The 21,547-nt window shown below is 41.4% G+C and overlaps 1 protein-coding gene across 1 annotated transcript in view; it reads right to left on the bottom strand.

Moving 5' to 3' along the window:
• CTCFL (CCCTC-binding factor like) overlaps positions 1-21,547 on the bottom strand; it is a 197,308-nt gene that overhangs the window by 161,632 nt on the left and 14,129 nt on the right. Inside the window, exon 2 of the mRNA XM_069201618.1 lies at positions 559-1,239. Within this exon, the coding sequence (XP_069057719.1) occupies positions 559-1,239 (681 nt within the window). The remainder of the gene's footprint in view (positions 1-558; positions 1,240-21,547) is intronic.

Below are 21,547 nucleotides of genomic sequence, written 5' to 3'. Positions count from 1 at the left end.
TGAATGAGATGGGAAACTCAAAAGGAAAGCAAAGTAGCAGGAAAGAACTGAGCAAGAAAGCATAGGCATTAATAGGACTGTGGAGGGGCCTGAGTTGCATTTTCCAGTCGCACCCATCCATAGGAGAGGGACTAGAATTCTTATCAGATCAGTCTATCATCAATGAAGCGGTGAGTCTAATGTGCGATAAGGATAATTAGAGAAGTGAGAAAAGAGACAGAGTTAGCTGGTCCTTTACAGTGGATGTTTAGGGAAGGTGTTCTGGAACAGCCGTTTTAGGGGTATTTTGTGAAAATAGGTCTGGGTCTTTAAATAGGACCTCTTCCTTGTTTGTTAGACAATATAAGCATTTAAGGTTTGGGTGATGTGTTGTCTTGAGTCTGGCATTTGACTTCTTTGCTAACCTTAGCAGGTATTTGCTGGCTTTCATGGTGTCACTGTGTCTAGCAATCTAACTTTCATGGGATGAATATATGAGTAACAGTTTTACAATACAGTGCTCAGAAGGAGCTAAATAGCAGCATTCTAATACATAATAAAATTAATTTTTTAAATCACCTCAACAAGTTCCAAGCTTTCACCCTCAGGATGGATATCATTGGTGCTGGGTCCACCGTGTGTCTCAATCATCTCTTGTGAACCTTGAAGTTGCACCAGTTCCACTGACACATCATGCAACTCATAGATTTCAGTCCCAATTACATTGCTCTCCTCTGCCTGTGCCCCACTGCCGGCAGGCAGATGTAGCTGAAGGTCATCTCCTTTGCATGGCTGTTGCACTGCATGGAACTCCGGATCCCTATCCAATGTGATGTTCAGCTCTCTCATGTTGGTATGGTTGGGGAAAGGGTGACAGATTACTCCCAATGATTGCCAGTCAGAACCATCCGCAGGCGCGCTCACACCTGTGTCTGGTTGCAATGTGAATTGCCCAATGTTTAGATGGTCCTCCTCTGCCACCAATTTAACTAGCTGAAGAGTAATAATTTGATTATCACTATTGGTTGAGTCCTTCACTGGGTCCTTATAGGACTCTTTACTCATATAGTCTGAAGTGATAAGAGATGCACTAACATCACGCGGATGAATCTCTTTCATCTCCTCTCTAGCACCTTGCTTCTTACTTATCCTGGATCCTCTTTCTGCATCTCCGTCTATGTTCTTTCCAAAAAAAGTATTTTCTTCTTTAATCTTTGTGAATTGCTCTGGATCCTTCTGGCTGCTCTTCATATTATTAGCCTGTTTTAGTGGAGATTAACACACTGATGGTTACAATTAAAAGTGTTATAACTTAAAAACAACCTATATGTTTGTTTTCCTTCTCATATTTTCTGCTCAAAACATTTCATTAGTAGTATTAATAATACATTATTTTCATCTGCACCATTTTGAAAAAGCTCTATGATGCCAGAAGCTAGAATGTGACCATTCAACAATCAATACCCAGTACAAAATAACAAGTAATGCTCATCTACACCTCTGATGACAACCTCTCAACTCTACAATTATCTTTTCATAATAGGTATTATGTTTGACTGCTCCACCTACATAGATAAAGAGTTAGGGATTTCGGCATCACTGTCAGAGGATTCGTCTGTCTTCTAAGCTAGTAAATCAATGCTACTCAGCATCTTCATTCACTTTTCATCTCCTTTCTTCTGTTCTGCATGTGTCCTATTTGCTGATGACTCAAATTTTCTACCGCCACACCTATTAATTGAATCAATTCAAGGTCATCTTTTGTACAGGGTTGTAGAAAGTTTCCTAGCAACCATTGCAAAAGTTCATGAAAATATTTGCGCTTTTTTTTTACTTAACCACAACTGCAACCATGTATGTTGTATATCCTTATTTAATACCTAACGTGGTTCTGAGCTATACGTTGTATTGAACATTAAGGTCTGATTCATAAAGATCTGACTGTCATTTACTCATCACCTACTCCTGAATTCCAGGAGTAAACCAGTACTCCTGGCCTGAAATGTAAGAATACACTTGGAGCACTACAAGACTTGGCACACCTACCCATGCACAAATCTTTTTGAATCAGGCCCTTATTGTTCATCCCCCGCACTAGATCACTGTGCACAGGAAGGAATCACATTAGGTAAACCAGCATACATATTCCAGCTCCACTAGGTTCAACTAGATGGAAAATTATCTCACTGTGCAGGTGAAAATTCTTTCTGTGAAGAGAACAACTTTCCATAGACAAAGGTAAACCAGGAGGCTCTGGAAACTTCTCAAAAGGATAAAAAACTCTAGAACTTTCCTAAATGCAGTCAGTCTACAAAACACTTTGCAGATCCCTAATTTTGTACTGCCTCACTACTTCACAGATTACCCAGTTCCAAGCACCATCAAGACCCTCTTCCAAAAGAACCAACAGCATTTCAGTCCATCTCTTTACCTTCAAACAATGTTCTCCCTTTCCTCTGGCATGAACCTCAGTTTTCACATAAGCAGTACCTATGCAGCAACCCCAAAATCTGCCTGCACCTTGCAATGCATTCTGCAAAGGACTATTCATTAGTTAAATCGACAGTGCAACAGTTCCCAAACTACTTTTTTCCTGATACTACATCAATCAAGCAGGCAGGCTCCCAACTGCTACTATAAATTCCTTACTGTGTTGTAAAAATCAATCTCATATAGTCTTGACAATATCAATGTACTTCCTTTGCTTCCAACTTCAATCTAAATATTTCTCACAACTAACTACTTAACTTAATGTGTGTGCCTCAAAATTCGGGTCTGTTTCCCTCCTGAACTCTCTTACTGGAACTCTTGCTAAAACAAAAGATATATGACCTCCCTGACAATATTCAAAATCTCCTTTAATCACCTCTGCCCCTAACTAAATGAGGACATCACTACTTCCACAGTCAACACCATGTTCAGAGAGTGCATTAGGAACACTCCTGGACTTTACGGTATATTGTTCAATGCAATATGGATCCTGGAGAGCTGTGTCCACACCAGATTGTCAAACCATCCAAATCAGATAAATAAATAAACAATGTATATAAATGCCAATACCACCACTACTTCAATAACTTTACGTGAATTATTAGGTGAGCAAGTGGGCAAGTTAAACATACAAGGCCTGATTCCGAGGCCGGCGGGCGGCAGTCGCCGCCCGCCTGGCGGGAACCGCCATATGGCCGCTCCGCGGTCGAAAGACCGCGGAGGCCATTCAGGCTTTCCCGCTGGGCTGGCGGGCGACCGCCAGGAGGCCGCCCGCCAGCCCAGCGGGAAACCCCTCCCCACGAGGAAGCCGGCTCCGAATGGAGCCGGCGGAGTGGGTATGTACGACGGGTGCAGTTTGCACCCTTTGCGTATTTCAGTGTCTGCATTGCAGACACTGAAATACACAGTGGGGCCCCCAGGGGCCCTGCGGCACCCCCTACCGCCATCCTGTTCCTGGCGGGAGACCCGCCAGGAACAGGATGGCGGTAGGGGGTGTCAGAATCCCCATGGCGGCGGAGCACGCTCCGCCGCCATGGAGGATTCTCCCGAGCAGCGGAAAGTCGGCGGGAGACCGCCGATTTTCCGTTTCTGACCGCGGCTGAACAGCCGCGGTCAGAATGCTCGACGGAGCACCGCCAGCCTGTTGGCGGTGCTCCCGTGGTCGGTGACCCTGGCGGTCACCGACCGCCAGGGTCAGAATGACCCCCACAGTGTATTTATCATTTGAAGATGAAATACGTAGCACTACTCAAAACTGGGCAGGTGATCTTAAGCAATAAGTAAATATACAGGAAATTCAAACAGCAATAAGAATAAGTCAACTTGCAACAGTACAAGTGCATCAATAGATTGTATTAAACAGCTGGTAAGTTAAATACATTTAGAATACTGGAACAATCTAGATGCAATTGGTTTTATAGAGACACAGAGGATGATTTACATATGTTTGTAGAATGCTAACATTTACTGATCTTCTGGACAAAAAATGTGACTATTTTATCTAGAATATTGTCGACTGACTTAGTATTGATAAATCTATGTGTGATGTTAGATACAGATACTAGGATACCTAAACGAGAATTTGTGAATACTACTATTACAATTTCTAGACTATGCGTTGCTCGCTGATGATGGGGAAAGAATCCACCATGTATTGTGCAATAGTGGGACCAAATATGTAAGTATTGCTTCATGTAGGTAGTTATTAATAATCAAAAGGGCAACAAGACTAGTGCAAAACTGTATGATAAATGGGGACCTTTAGAACAATGGAAACAGATTTAATGTCATGGGCTAAGTAAATAAAAGCTGATTGAATTGTGATTGTACCTTGGTACTCACTATATATGACCTGTGCAGATTTGTAATTTTGACTGTTAGGTACTTCTTCAAATTAAAAATAATAATAAAAGAATAGTTAATCTAAATGGAACACGTCTGCGTGTCAATCCTAAATGCCTGGCAAGAAAAAAGAAATCTTGAGCTGCACTGGATACTGTTGGTTTTTAAATCACTATTGTATATGTTCTGTAATCTCACCCATACTCCGTCGTAAAACTGTGTTTTGTTACCATGCATTGTGTAGTTTAATATCACCTCTGAATTTAAGCTTGAGCAACTCAACTAATACATAGGTAAAAATACAAATAATAAGATAAGTGGAAGGGCTAGGTACCTATGAATAATCGGAGACTTACAAACGTATTAAGAAAACAATTGTTTTTCGTTTTGAAACTTGGACATTAGGCATAATTGTGGATTTGAAGGACCTGTCACTGATAAGTTGCTGACACTCCTTCCATGTGTAAGTATTGCCAGTTTGATGAGCATCAAGGTTGTATACATCAAATGTAGGCCAATTTCCTGAATTCAAGCAAGGAAAAGATGCATCCTGAAGAAGAGGGAAATAAAAAAAAACACTTGTTGCAGAGTCTAATTCTAAAGATTACCTCTATGCTTTGTTTTAAGACTGAAATAAGGCACAGGGGTGCCCCAAGACTTAATTATTAACAGAAGAAAAATTAACTAGGCTAGGATCTAAAAATCACAAATATCTGACATCCAAGTAAGTATGTGGGCTAGCATACTTGCCCTAGCATGCACTTTTGTTAACATTACCTGGGCAGGCCTTCCTTACTGACAAAATCAGTCAAAGAAATATGAGAAGAAACATCTTTATTTTGGTGATACAAGAAAGAATAATGACTCAAATACGCAAAATGTAGGATCTAGTAGATCTTTATGGCAATATTTTTGGAATTATAGGCTAATGTACATATGACTAGATTACTTATTTAGTCATATAACGCCTCACAGTCTAGAGTTTCAAGGTGGCATATCAATAACTACCTATCATACATTTACATTGGTATGGGCCAAGATCTTATGTTCTCTTATCAAACTCTGAATCAATACTGGTAAGATTCAATCCTGTTGGATGGGTAGTTTACTCCTACCTAGTTACAGGATATGGGCTAAATCATTATCAAAGAACTATGGGTGATATGTATCAAAGCATTTTGATATTGACACAGAATGGGTAAAACCCTTTGATACATCTGGCCCTATATGCTGTAGTGCTATGATACATGGGAGCCTGTAAACCATTCACAGGAAGCTTGTCTCTACTATCTTTATTATATTAGCATAAAAAGTATACAAAACGTGTATCTAATTTCCTTATCATAGGCATCTAGTTGCCTATAATAAAGACATTATATAGCTGCTCAACTGTAATAAGCCATTAGAGTTGGCTTGTGAAGTTTCAGTGCTTGTAGCCATAATGAAGGGCAGGTCACAAAGTTTAATTGCAGCTGAGGTTTAAGGATTGAAAATGGGAACTCCATTTCCTTTCTTCTGGTATGTTTTTCCAAAATGAAAAGTATTCAGCAGAAAGGGGTTTTTATTCCAACCTGTTTATGTTTTTACCAAGGTATTAGCCACTACTTGAAAGACAAAACATTTCTTAAATCTAACTTACATAAAAATAATCCTATTGTCTTTTGGCAAAAAATACTAACCTATTTTTGGTGTGTTTAATTTTGTAGTATAGATTCTGCTTTTATTATCCATGTGTGCCATCAACATGAAACAGCAAGACTCTAGGGATTTAGATGGTTTGTGGGAATGGTGTCAGTTTGTCCATGCATTATAAGAAAACAATAATGAAAGTCACCATACAGTTCATGTCCTTAAGAGGAACGCAGCTTTTGGCATTGCTGAGATTAATTCAAGCATTCTATGCATCGCTATTTGTATACTTCAGAATGTCACCCCAAGAAGGAATGGTATGCCCAGGCGTTGCCCCGGGCAGTCTGTGTCACAGAAACCAAGCTATAATTGGCTGATGATCCCTAATCAGGCCAAACCTGGTGCTAGGTTGCTTGTACTCCGGTTCCGATAGGACCTGGCAACGGGTGCTGGACTGTTCCTAAAGGACAGAGTCAAGCCTGATCTGTGTATGGCTGGCTAGGTGCATACTGAGGTGGCATTGTGTGCAAAACAACGATAGACTCGGATGCGTTCCCAAGTAATTACCAGTGATTGAGATTAACTCAAGAATTTCGTACATCACTTTTTGTATACTTTAGTGATGGGCAGAATCAGCAACCGGACAGGCAGGAATCATATGAAGGTATAGCAGTACACAGAGGTGACAGCAAAAAGACTGTCAGGATGTGATAAAAGCAGGAGCTGCACTCAATGATAAAACTTGGAGCGCATGGCAGTAGAAGCTACAGACAGCAGGAAAAGAACTTAGAGTCTTAACACCAATAAGTGATCATTGCAGCATATTAAACATTAAAGCCACAGATACACATTACTGCCTAGGGCCCTTGAGGCACATTACTGATGATGAACCTTCTTGGATGTACTAGGGTTTGACGTGGGAAAGTGATGCATACACTGCCTAGAAGCACTGATACTGTCTGGGGCAATTTCGGTATATTACCGTCTGGATGTTTAATAGATATTGCTAACAGGAGACAGTAATACATAATGCTGACTACTCCACTGATGCACATTTTCTCCAAGGCCAAGAAAACCTATCACTGTATGTGCTATTATTCAATACAATGTTAGCGATCACTGATGCAAATAAAAGCAGCGTTCATTGATTCATATGCAGTCTAACACCACAGAATATGAAACCTTGGTCCAGAAACGCAAATACTGCCTCTATCCTTAATCAATATACATTTCCAGACCACTGACACACATCTTCTCCGAAAGCATTATTGACAGTACTACTTCAAGGTGGATTTTTGCCTCCTTAGAGTTTTTATATTTAGCACATTTAAAGTGGGTATCTTAATTCGTGTTGTATTTGTGTAAAAAAACATTTTAAATTTACTTTAGCAAGGTATCAGTGTTGTGTTAAAAATTAGTGTGTTGTTAAAATTCTATATTTGTATTGGTACTTTTGTCATTTTCTGTGAGGCTAACTTTTGCTGTATTATTAAAGGCATAGGTTATTTGATGTCAGTGTGAGGTAATCAGTTGTGCATGTTTTCCTCCTCAACAAAGTAAAAACGTATGAGCTGTGACCAAAGCCACAAAGGAATAACAAATAATAACTCAGAATAGAGATTGGACAGCTCCTAAGCACCCATTAAAGGATAATACAAGAGCTATGTAAATGTCACACATTGGGTCAGTGCCTTCCGAAAAATCACAAAAATGCACAATGGAAACATAGCAGCTATGTCTTACTAAATATGCCTAAAAAATATTTCCTTGGAAAGACAGACTGGGTGATTCAGTTCAGCTTTTCAAAACTGATCTCAGTGAGTGAATACTGGCCATAGAAGATTAACTGTTTTACTTAAGCAAATGAAACTCAAATTGCAATGACTTCAATTTCCCATCCATTTTGGTGTTGGGTGCGGTAATTTCACTTTTCAGTAAGAATGGAGGCAAATATATACTTTTGCATTTATTTTTAAATTAGGAAATCAATTTAAACATGACCTACATAGACTGGGGTCTTGTGGGGGGAGCCAACCACGGGAGGTCTACCCACTGGGGAAATTGGGGAAGGGGGCAGCCTGAGAGCTGTATGGGCTAGCTTTGGGCTAATGGGCTGCTACAAAGGTAGGTTTAGGGAATATAACCTGATAGCGTTCATGTACTAATTAGAAATGTTTAATTAATGTTCAAGTAGTTTGAGTAATTAATGTGAAAAAATATAAAATAAATATGTGCACGTTTGAGAATGTGCCCTCGGAGAGTGGTCACCAAGATTCACAAATGTATTAATAAGGTGAATACTATGTATGAAATATAGAAAATGTATTAAAACAATGTGGTAGTATGTCATATTAGGATATATAACGTATGTTTTGCATTGTATTAGCGCAATGTAGAGAAGATAATGTGCTGAACTGACCCTGAACTACTTATTGTTTAATAAAATCTGCTCAGCAAAAATCCTATGCGTGAACCGACGACAGGAGATGATGGAATCATAAATGTATCAAGGATTGGGTAAAGCAAACGAAATGTACTTTCCCAGGACCCGAACAATGGACACACTGACTGGAGAAGAAGATGCAACATTTTTTATACCTGAAGAGCCGGATGATGAGGACATCGTACAGTGAACCAATCGACAACTTGAGAAATGTGTAATACTAGAATTCATAGATTTGAAAAACTAAGATCGTTGGATAGAGTCATAACTGGTGACTAATTGACCAATTAGGAATTGGGGGATAGTCTGGGTGACATTGATATAATGGCATGACAGAAGGGAGAGCTCAGAGATGCTAGAGGTGAGGCGTGGATGTTTAAAGAGATTCGAGATTCTGTCATTGGGCTCAAGCTCTTGAGAGCCTGATGCAATGCTGATCGATTTATGACCTGAAGACGAAGACTGACTTTGTTGCCGATCCATACCGTGGATAGGTAGCTATGACAATGTGACTGATTGACTTTTTGTGCCTTTTCTTTCTAGGTACCAACTGCGCTGTTTAAATAGTTTTTCTCCTAAGCTAGATGTTTTCCAAATTCATGTTCTAAAATGTTTTTGCATGAAGTCCCACATGCTAATGCTAATCGGGGTTAGGTAGGGTTCCTATTCTGAGACGTTGACATAAACGGTGACAAATGATTGACGGACTGATTTGTTGAACTCTGTTACTCATGTTAACATATTCATCGTTATTGGCTTATGTTGAGGCATTAGAATGCATGTTTGCTCAAGTTCTGATTAGGTTATTTATTGGTGGTCACTAATGAATTATTCTTGAGTTGATTTGAATAAAGTTTGATTTAACCTCATGACTTAGTATTGTAACTAATAGGAAAATAAAATTGTTAAAACGTGTATTGAGTTGTGGTTATTCATGAATGTTGACCTTTATGACTACTGATTAATGTTTTGCTTATTAGTTATTGGTTTGTGTATTGATTATTGATGCACATTGGTTACACTGTAGCTAGGATACTCCATGCGAATCAAAAGATTAATCGACCTATACGCGTCCCCTTATAAGTTTACTTATTAAGGACTGGGCCCGCTAGCAAACCCAACATTTTGTTAGTCAGCTACAATTTTGTCATTAGTGACACAATGGATGGTCATTAGTTGGTAGCGTTTCTCCCGCCCGCCCACCTTTATTTAATACAAGATTTTGGGAGCTGGTCTGTGAGAGCCAGAACTGTGTCTTGGTTTGCTTTGTTTGTGACACGTGTGCAAGGGTTACTTGCAGTTAGGGCATCGCTTAATGCAGGTGCACAGCAGTTGGAGGGCAAGTTCTCTTGGTTTTCACAAGTTTATGGTTGTTGATAGTGACACTCCAGGCTGGAAAGGAAGGGGTACACAGAAGCACGCCCGGACAACCCAGGAAGTTTAAAGGTTTGTTTAGAAGTTATGTGAATTAGAGGTTAACAGGTTTACAGAAGTGAAAAAGACTATTAAAGCTAGATAGAGCACAGGCCAACAGTAAAGAATAGAGTATTACAATATTGCTGTGACTGGGTGGGTATTCTTGGGGTGTGGGTAGGGGATATAGCTTTTACTCTATGTTTAGGGAGGGGGTACTTTTGTAAGGCAAAGGCCTTGGAGATTTTATTGTTATGTGAATCCATGTCGAAAAAGCAGCCTTTTGCACACAACCAGGCGTCAGTGGTCAATGCTGCAACCCTCTTTCACAAAGAATAGCGGGCATCACTAACAAAAAAAGCCCTGTTTCACACATCAGCATACATCACACGTACCATTTTGGCTTCCAAAGAAAATCTAAATTGTTTGAACAGTTCTCCCCGTCCTACCAAAAGCGCTTCAATAACTGCGATTCATCAATATCCCATTTTGATCACATCCCACAATAGCAGCAGACCCATAGTGAAAGGCGGCCCCTTTGCGTATCAGAATTAGTTGAACATATGGGGAGAAACTATAGTAATACCAATAACGGGAATACAGTTAATATTATATAGTATATGGATTAGTGGGAAAAATATGGGGAGGGAAATATTCGGTGGAAAGAAACATTTCAGCGTGAGTGAAGTGAAGGAGGTTAATTACTGCAAGAGATGATGAAGAGTTTCTTTAGGGGAGAGGGCTGTGTTCTCTCTTGATGAATAGGAACTTGAGCCACCCGTGGTGAACCCGAGGCCTGCAGGCGGCTCGAGTGCGGCCAAAGCACATGCGGTCCGGCAGGCGGTGCTGCAAGCAGCTAGCCTTGAAAATCACCCAGAGACAAGGAAAGATACATACATTACAGAAACTCCTCGTAGAGTAATGGGTGCACTGACTCGGTCCGAGCTGCCGCAGTGTCACGTGCGTCCCGCGTGCCCACCGACCCTGTCAGTTTCGGGAGTCTGCACGCGCGCTCCCTGATTGGCAGTAGCTGTAGCTTACACCGGGTTTCCTCACGAAGGTGGGTCCTTCAGTTTTAACCCCTTAAACGGTTGTCTCTGGTGGGATACCAACAGGATGTGATTGCTGAGTTTATCCATGCTGAAAGTATTTATAACCGTTTTTTTCATGTTATTTTTCGTCTTCAGTATCTTAAATCAAAGAGGTTTTCTGTTGAAGCGCTTGAGGAATTTCCCCTCAATGTAATTTATGCTTTTTCAGGGCGCAACAACGTTGGTCATCCTTAGATTGTGTGATCATGTGACATGAAACTAATGCCATTTGCCCGATATGGGAAAAGGACTACCGTAATGGAGACTCGTGCGGTCTTCTAATTCCCTTTTGTGTTTTTTTGTTGTTGTACTAAGTACAAGTACCTTTAGGTTTTCGGTTGGACGTCTGTAACTCAATGTTATAGCAAAGAGACTAAAACGGAATCCAATAGAAGCCATCTGTAACTACTGACCTGTAAAATAAATTTGGAATGCCTTCCAAGCGATTGCAAGCCTCACTTATCGTGTGAGAATAACTCAGATCCCGTTGACTTCCAGCTCTCACTCGAGAAAGCTGGTTATATCACTGCATTGACATTTTTTAAAGTACCCGTTTTGTTGTAGCGGTTTGCTTTCGAAAATAAGCAAAATGTGCACATTTTGTGTGAAAATATTTTCTATAATTAGTGACTTTAATGATGGATAAAGTGGTAACTGATGAACTAATGATGCATGTGGAACGAGATACCTAGATCACTTAGAATTGTAAATTGTGCATGAAAAGGTATGCCACATGTATGTTCAATACGCCAATATTTTGTAAGGTGGATATTGTTTCTGATGTTCTATTCGACTTGCTCCAGCGAATTTCCCCCTTCCAATCAGTGTCATTAGACAGTAATCTCTCCCCTTGTTTTTACAGAGCATCAAGTGAATAACGTTAATTTCTTTGCAGTGTACAATATTGTTAAAAAACGTGTATTGTGCAAAGACTTCTACTTGAAGTATTAGGGGGATATGTTAATTCTTTGGGCCATTGTTTAGGAGATGTTTCATTTGTGGTGTACATTTCCGGGGTGCATTTGCTGACAGAGGAGGAGGAAAATGTATCTTACCTGAAGAAATAGATGAATAATAACGTTTTAGAATATTATGTGTTGTTTCTGATTTGCCAATGCAACCCTAACCATGATTATATCATGCTGAATTTGCATAATCTATCACTAGCTTGTTTGATTTGCCTATAAAAGCTTTGGGTTTCTGTCATTTCGGAGGCTTTGGGCTTTTGTGGGGCTTCTTTCGTTATTTTTGCTTGCGCGTGAGTTTCCATTTTCACCTGTTAATTTTGTTTTAAAACTTTGCTAATGGGGTGCTGTAAGTACTCTTTATGAGTGTGACACTTAGAATTTTACTTAGACTCTGTCTAACTGGGGATTATTACGTTTTATGTTTTTGTATTTATCTGTACTACTGTAACTGAGCCTTTGTGGTATTTGGAGCATTTTTTTCTGTACTGCATTTTGACGATTCTGCATTAAATTAACTTTTTGCCCAATTTTTGATCTAGAACTCAGGGCCTAATTTACAGTTTGACCTAGCGGTTACGCTGTCACAAAATGCCAGATATCCCGGCTGCTATATTAGAAGGTTGATGGACCTGGCCCTTTTTGCAGGGTCAGTGCCAAACCTTTTGCCTTCCTCCTCCTCTGACCTCTTGTTGTTGGCTGTAGAACTCTGAGTACTTTATCACTGCTGATCAGTGCTAAAGTGCAGGTGCGATCCCTTCTAAAGTTGGTATGATGGGCACATTTAATTTACCTGTAAGTCCCTTGTACAGCTGGGCTTTGTGCATACTTTTCAGACAGCCTGTACACAGGGAGGATGGAGGTGTCACAGAGGTGAATCTGCATATTGAATGGTCTTCCTGGGGCGTGATAAGAAGAGGTAGGGCACACCTGCATTTGTAAAGGCTGTGCCCTGGCCGGACACAAAGGGCTTGTTTACCCCTAATTGATGTATGGAGCCTGTGCCAGAGGAGATAGGTGACACTCCTAGAACCAGTTAGGACTGGTTGGAACCTCTTCTCACTCCTTTTGTAAAGCTTGTGCAAAACTGAGTTGAGCAACCCCTTGCGCTGGCCTATTTGCTTGGGCCCTGCCACCCTGTGCCCCAGTTTTGCTGTCTCCAGGGGCTGCATGCTGAGGCCCCTGTTCCCTGCATCACAGCACTAGAAAAACACTTTATTCCCTGCTTTCCCAGTGTGAGGGAAGCGTTGTGGACTGTGTGCTGAAAGAGTGCAGATAGCACTATATTTGAATGTTTCTGTGTAGAAGCGTATCGCAGGAAGAGCGCTTTGCCTGCTTGCTCTCCATTTTTTTAATCGTTGGGAAGCGTGTGAGAAGCACTTCCTTGTTGCCCTAGCGAAGATTTACCACGGGTACTCAGGCGGATCGAGAAAATTTGGTGCGTACGAAGCGAGCACCATGATAGGTTTCCCCCGGGGCACAGGAGCACATAGGAGAGTGCCCCCGGGGCACAGACAGGCACCTACTTTGGTGCATTTACTGCCGTGGCCCGGGACTGCTGTGCAAGGAGGATCACTCACCAGGTCAGGTGTGGGCGTGCCTGGCCAGCGGGGGAGCAGCAGCCAGGAGGGAGGGAAACCTCATCGCAGGTGCCTCGCTCTCGCCTAGCCACCCCATGGCCCCATGAAGGAGAAGCATTGCCCAGGGAAGCCTGGACTGATGCCCCACCCGGCTGAGGGTTAAGGAGAGAAGGTGACCCCGTCCGAGAAGGGGGGACCGCCGGGTGCAGGACCTTGGTGATTGAGGGTAAGCCCCTCTGTTTAGGTTTCTGCGATAAGAGCGTGTGAGCGCCTCGTGATTACAAATAACGCATTTCCTCCTGATAGGGGCGCAGGACCTCCCGTGCTTAACCGGGTGTGTATAATACCACCCCTTGTATGATATTGGGCGGGTGCGCCCTGCCCTACATATGGACAACGTGTTTATCATTGCCAGATGCCTTGTGATAATGTTTGGCCCATGACTAGGTTCCCTGCACAATGTGTATTTCTAGATAGTGTTCCATCGTAGGTACATTCATTATGATGTGGTCCATTGATGATGATGCCATGAGATTTTCTGATGTTCATGTTTTTGGGCATTCATGATGTTGTTTGGCACATATAATGATGAGTTTACTGCACCATATGCATTTCTGGTGATATGTGTTTTATCATGATATGTGCATTTTAGTAGCAATGACAACGTGACTACTGCTTATGTTGCAGGATAACCAGTAACCTATGTGTTTTATGTGACTACTGCTGGTTTATGCAGAGTTCTAATAACTGTATAATGATCTGACAACTGCTTGGGTAGCAGGGTATTACTGACATGTTGTGTTTGGTCCAATGATGTTTTGTGCAATACAGTTTATTTTTATATAACTTGGTATTGTGTTTAGTTTGTGGTGTAAGTAGTGCTTCACGTGTGTTGTGTGTGTTGTGCACTCACTTCGCACATTGCCACTGGGGTAGGCCTTACTGCTCGTGCCAAGCTACCAAGGAGGTGAGCAGGGGTTATCATGGGTGTGTAACTCCCTAATCCTGATTAGAGTGGGTGGGTTCTGCCCGGCTTAGGTGCATACCCCAGTCAACCAGAAACCCCATTTCTAACAAAGATACACAGGCTATTCTGAAATTGTAATAGGGTGAGAAACATATCTGTCATGTTTGTCATGGAGTAACCCCCTCCACCAAACTCTAAATCAGGACCTCAGTCTTTTATGCTTCCAGTATTTTGATCTGTTTAATTTGCTAACTTGTGTTTCCTGATGAGAAATATAGGCCTACATTATGACATTGGCGGTAAGTACCGCCTACCGCTACAGCGACGGCCACCAAAAGACCTTTGCCGCGGTTAACAGCCGTATGCCAAATTATGACCACAGCTGGATTTCTGCCACAAGAAGGGCGGAAATATGTCTGTGGCCATGCTGGCGGATGGCGTGAAGGTGGCGCTGCTACCACAGCAGCGCCACACAAGTATACCGCCGCCAGCCGTATTCTGAAAAATAATACGACCTGGCGGTGTTCTGCTGGCGGTCGATACTGGCGGTAGCATCGCCCTGTCCCCTGCCGGAAGAACCCCTGGATTCAGGTAAGTCGGTTTCCGACAGGGGATGAGGTGGGGGTGTTGTGTGTGTGTGTGGGGGTGTGGGTGCATGAGTGTGTGCGTGAATGCAAATGTACGTGTAGTGTTGTTTTCGTGCGTGTATGCATGTGGGAGAATGCGTGTAAGTATGGATATGTGAATGCGTGTCTGCGTGTCATGTGAATGTGGTGCGGATGTGTGCATGAATGAATGGATGCATGCATGTATGCCTGTGTGAGTGGGTGTGTGTGTGTATGCGCGGTGTGTGTGTGTGTGTGTAGGGAGGGTGGGGATTGGAAGGGGGGAGCGTGGATGGAGGGGATAGGGGGTGTCTGGGGAGGAGGGGGCCTCCTATCAGTGACAGATAAGGAATTCCCTGTCATTGATAGGGCCTACCGCCATGGTTTTTGTGGCGTTACGAACACCACGAAACCCATGGCGGTTGGCAGGGTCAAAATGCCTTAGGCGGTTCAATAGTGGCCGCCGGGCTGGAGATTCTTATCTCCAGCACGGTGGCTGCTACCGCCATGGGGGTCGGAGTGGTACATTGGCGGGTTGGCTGCAGCCAGTCCGCCAATGTCATAATGTGGTGGTATGTACCGCCAGCCTGTTGGCGGTACTGCCGCCACATTACCACCAACCGCTGGAGTCATAATGACCCCCATAGTCTGTAACCACTAGATCAGCTGGGGACCCAAGCACAATTATTTTGATAAAAATCAGGGTTATCAAATATTGGGGTTCAGATAATTATTGAGGTTCAGCTCCAAACATTTTGAAATGCTCTTGTTCCCATCTCCAATACCCTGACAACAATGCCTCAAGTAAAACAAGAGCTAGTCTATCATATGCACTGTACATATGGACAGTGTTTATGCTGCATGTGAAGCAATGTTATTGTTTATTAAAGTACACATTAGGTTTTTATATAGCATACATCTTGAAATGAATTTCTGAAAGGTGGTCTCAGATCCCCAAATAAAGCAAAAGGACAATGAGACAAAGTGATATGCTTAAGACAACTCAATTTAGGTGATTGGGGAGCCTGGGATTTTTACCCAGTGTTTATGGTCATATACATTGTGCTGCACTGTCAATGGACGAATATCTCCTTATATGACCCTCTTAAGACAAAAACATTTGAGAAAATAATCTGTAATAATACAAAAAGTGCAAAAGTTGAACACAGTGTTCTTAAAAGTAATTGTAATGTCATAGTTAGAGATCATATTTTCTTTCTGTGATGTCATCATTTATGCTAACTGGTAACTCATAAGGATTTCTAAAATTTTAGAGTTGTGCCTTATAGTATCTTTGGAGCATCTTATATGCTTTCATTGGGTACTGATGATGCTTTGCGGCTTATAGGTGCCACTTTGCGGCTTCCATGTGGTGGATGTCTTTGTGGAGGGGCATTTCAATTATTGAGTGATGGCATTGAGATTGTATTGAGATGAAAATAGCTATCCAGTCAAAAATAATTAGGCCTCACCATCAATGAAACTTCCAGAACGTTGCTTTTTCATTTGGCTGTGTTAGTTATGAGACCTATTATCAAGTTAGTCACAAGATGACCTGTATAAGAGAAGCTGGCATCCAACCGGTGTGAAAGGTGTCTCTTCTGAGTAAAATCTTAAAAAGATTAGCCATGGTGGATGGGATACTTGTCACATTTTGATGGAGTATCCCATCAGACTTTAAATGAAGGCTCTTAATGTTACCACACTTTCCCTTCTTAAAGCAGCAGGAGGCTTCTTAAGCATGTCCATTCCATTTGACTGTGCAGGTCTGCCCAAGCTGTCCCTGCTGTAACTGAATGGGTGTATTCGAGCATTTTCTGCTATGTGCTACCAAAGTGTGCAAAACTCATGTACGCTGGAGGATGCACACAGATTGAGTACTTTACATCGTCACTTTACCAAAATGCATAGTCCTAGTATAGTTGTGGTGCTGTGCTATTGAGTGGGCTGATCCAGTTGCAAGGGTGTTACATGTTCATAGAAGGAGGAACTAGGTAATTGGTGTTGTGAGCTTGGCAAGCCAGCAATAAAATAATTATCAGGAGATTTCCTCAATGATGAGGTCATCATCAAAAATGCTTCATTTCATTAGATACCACAAGAAGCTCCTTTCAGGAACCTGAAGAAGGATAAGTATAATTTTTGCGAGTGTCCCTCTGTCTGTGCTGTGATCAGTGAACTTCGAATGTTGGCTCCAGTATAAGGATCAAGATCAAGCAAAGCACCACTTTTCACTAACGTATGGCCAGTATTTTGAGTCTGGAAATCTTACCTTGATAATGGCATAGGCAATGTTTTTGAGAAATGGGAAAAGTGATGTTCCTTCCATGGAACAATTTAATAGGGGATTAGCATGTTGGCACCATGAGATACATCACCAAAGTCTTTCAGTGGCTGGCAGAGCACGTGAAAGTCGAACGTCCGGGCCAGCCTGACAATTCGCATGTCCCTCTTCACTGTGGCCATGAAACATGCATAAAGCCATTTGCTTGAGGCTACAGAGGCTCAATCTTCGAGTGGATAAAGCAATTGTATTGTACGAAGTTTGCAAAGTACTTTCTTTTGAATGGATGGCCATTGCCCTTTTCACAGTCACTGGTATCTTGAGAATATCTTGTCGAACATCGCTTTAACACTATCTGCTGGAAAGTGAAATCACTTCAGGAAATCGGGAATAGCTATTGATAACAACTGTGAGTAATTATCTTGTAAAAATTGGTCCAAATAAATCCACATCTTATCAAACATAATTTAGCAATTGATTTCTAGAGGGTCAGATGCTAGTTGCTCACCTAACCTTGACACATACCCAGGGAAAGGTTAGTGGGTTATAAGTGAAAACAGAGATCAATACGCCTACCCAGATCCTCTAACATTGAATCAGAATTCAATTACAGTCATTTGTGATTTGACCTCATATGTGGCTTAAATGAATCACTTTTACAGCCTGACTGCTGGCCAATCTTGTTTCACAGTGTAGCAGATGTGCTTCTTGGAAATGAAGAGCCAAAACTGCATGGTGAAGCAATGGAACCCATGGAAGAAATCAGTAGTATTGTTGTCCTCCCAAGGCCTATGTACAGTGCAGGGACAATAGCTTTATAAACAAAGGCCCCACCTCTCTTTTCGAGGTTGTGACGAAAGTCTGTTTCATCTATCACAGCAGCAAGCACTTCCCTATATAAGTATAGATCAAAATTTGAAAATGATGGCTAGACTTTTTTTTCTTTGAATGTTTCTAGCATATTAGCTAACCAATGTTTAGGAATGACCTAGGCCAGACTTGTTTTTTGGGGAAAGTTCATATGTGAGTGTGACAATTTTCATTGGATTAGGGCGCACATCTACACAAAAAAATGTTGCCTGTAAAATCTTCAGTACAGGTTTACAGAAATAACATTTCATTGCATTATTGGTGAGGACAACACCTTCCTGAGCTCTGCAGAGTTGCATAAGGGTCTCATTAGTTTGTTCTTTAGTCTTTAAAGACATCAGAAGAGAGTCACTATAGTAAAAACATCCAGAAAGGCCTTGAATGATCAGAAGACTTTACCTACCAATGCCTCATCAAACTCAGTTCTCTATATCTGAACAAACCTTGTGGGGAGCAAATGTTGTAATGTAATATGAAGATTCTGTTAGCACTAGCTAACATTAGACTTTGGTAACACCACGTTTGGAGATAATTTTGGTGTAATTCACCTGGTGCTTCATGTCTTGAATGTGGGGACAGAGATTGAGTGCTCTCTGAATGACATGATTTGGCTCTTTTTTGTATACACTCGGACTCAGATCTGGCCTGTATCCAGTTTTTGGGCCTAATAAACAACCTTGCATACCCTTGGCACTGCCCTCCTACCCCTTCATTGATGTCTTGCTGCAGAAGTTCAGCCTTTTGTTGAATCATCTTCATGGAGCTAGATGTGTCTCTTCTCCTATTGTCCTTTGCCTTCAAATACCATAATGCAATTTATCAGAGGAGACAAGTGCCAAGTGATAACAAGATGTATTCCTAAATGGTGACAACAGTAGGACTGTGACAGTGCAACACAGTGCCTCTGTCAGGCACCCTCTTTCATAATCCTCTAGTATCACAACTTTCACCTTCCAAAAATAGCTTCTAAGACACAATTCCATTCTCTCTTAGTTTGCAATGAGGTACTCTCCCAAAATTCCACTTCTCACTGTTTCCAATACCATAGTATTCTCATGTATATTTTGTCCCTTTTGTACATTTTGTCCCGTCTTTGGTTCTGAATATTTGGCTGTACATTCTCTTTACATAACTCCTGACTCGACACCGACCCGATCCCCTTTTCTAAACTTTTTCTCTGGTAAAGACAATCTCTAATTTTGCTGCTTCTTGTATACTTTCTGTTTTGTTTCTCTCTTTGCCCCACTTGCCACCATCTTCCTATCAGAAGCACTGGTTTCAAACTTTCCAACTCTAGAGTTACACGCTATAGCAGGCTTCCCCATGGCAGAATGTGGGGTGGTCCTATACCTCCATAACATTTTTTGATCTCCTCTTTAAAAGATAGTCCCGTGTGCACAACTAACTAAATACATTCACCTAAAAAGCCTGTTGACCTTCTCCACAAGTCCATGCTGTCTTGTTTTGAATTGAGTTATAGCTTGAATTTTTTCAGAAAGTTGTCATTATTTACAATACAAACTGTGAACAGTGACAGTTTCTGCTTTGACATTTTTCACCACATTATCTTCAGGCCATTTTGAAAAATGTTTAACAATCCATATATCATACCCACCTTCCATGCATCCACATCCGTATAGTCCACTAATGTCTACATCAACTCTCATTCATACCCTGTCTTGGTAATGCAGTGGCATTATCAAAGCTTTTTTTATCAACAGCAACTTGTCAGTGACCATACATTTCAGTTAGTTACTCACAAACCTCTCGGTCTCTTGACCCTTACCTGGCCGCTAAAAATCCACAGAGGGCATTTAAGGATGACATGCCCCTACGACCTTTATGAAATAAGTTTGCCAATCTTTGCATGCCATCATTTGTAATTAATTTGTCTCCTCTGAAGACAGTCCCATCCTTTTCGACAGTGAAATGAACTTAAGCACAGGTGCAAAGCGATAATGAGATTTATTGTATATTGTGACACCTCTGTCCTCTAGCATGGAACTTGGGGTGCAAAATGGGATCATCCACTCTGTGATTCTTTATATCTGTAAATGATTCTTCACATTCCTTAGATCACGCATACTTCATTCTCTTTTTCAGTACATTTCTCATCCTGTATTCTTTTAGCAAATGTTTCTGCAAACTTGACATCATATTTTGCCTGGCCAAAGAAGAACTCCAGTTGTTTCTTTTTCACTGGACTAGAAACAACTTGAAATTGTCCAACGGCTTCATATTAGGCTTAATGGCTTATTCCCTGTGTCCCAAATACTCAATGTTGGCTACTGCAGATTTGCACTTAGCCAAAGCTCTAAACTCCATCCTGCTTCTTTCAGCTTTCTTAAAACCTGCCTTAAAATCCTATTGTATTGTGTTTATCCTTTACCCAAATCAAAATGTGATCTAAGAAGATTGTAAATGTGATACCTTCTACCAATCTTTGCATACGCTGTTGAAACACTGTGTAGGAATGGCATCCCAAATGGTATCCTTATATGCCTGTACACTTCCACTGGTATCACAAAGGAGCTTGGATATGTTGTTTGAGGGTGTAATACTACCTGAAAGGACTTGTTGGACAATCCTAATGTAGTAAACATCTTTGCCTCTTCAAAAGGTGCCAATATCTCATTGATGCTTGGTAATTGACACCAGTCCACCCAGATACTTGAGTTCATATCCTGCATTCCTATGCATATCCTGCCTTTGCCTTTGTGGTTCCAGGCCAGTAACATGGGGCTTAACCAGTCAGAGGCCGCTATTGGTATAATGACCAGTTTCTCTCAAAGCCCTTGTAAATCTTCTGTCAGTGAGTCACTCAGCATTGAAGGAACATTCCTCTATTTATGCCACTTTGGTACTGATTCCTCCTTTAAAATTACATGATGGGAAATTCTCTTCAATCACCCAAGACCTTTCTGAAAGACTTCTTACATTTGAATGCCATCTTACCTATATCTGCTGCTTCCTTGACTTGGACTTTCTTAGGGTCCCTAGGATTATTTCCAAATCCTTTTGCTGTCTCCATCCCAGTATTAAACTTCAGTTTTTCATCAAATAAACCTTCCCTGTTGCCACTATACTATTTTAGCTTATCAGCCTCAGTACACCCACAAAAGGCTATTATATTCCATGAGACACACATCAGTTTTGTTCAACGTAACACCTTTGAACCTATACCAAGAGTTCTGATTATTCAGCTTGAAAGCCAAACAAGTATCCGCCTGCATATAAACGTCCGCATGTAGGTGTTCACTTTACATCCTTGAGGATTATACAGTTCCCTCTCACTGAACTAATTATTTTCTCCACTGGTGTTTTCAACTCCACTTACCACCTCTGTCCATTCATTCACGACTAACACTTAATCCTCTTCATCACTCTAT

This window comes from Pleurodeles waltl, chromosome 7 (assembly GCF_031143425.1).
Source record: "Pleurodeles waltl isolate 20211129_DDA chromosome 7, aPleWal1.hap1.20221129, whole genome shotgun sequence".
Classification (NCBI taxonomy): domain Eukaryota; kingdom Metazoa; phylum Chordata; class Amphibia; order Caudata; family Salamandridae; genus Pleurodeles; species Pleurodeles waltl.
This window is presented reverse-complemented; position numbering and strand designations above follow the sequence as displayed.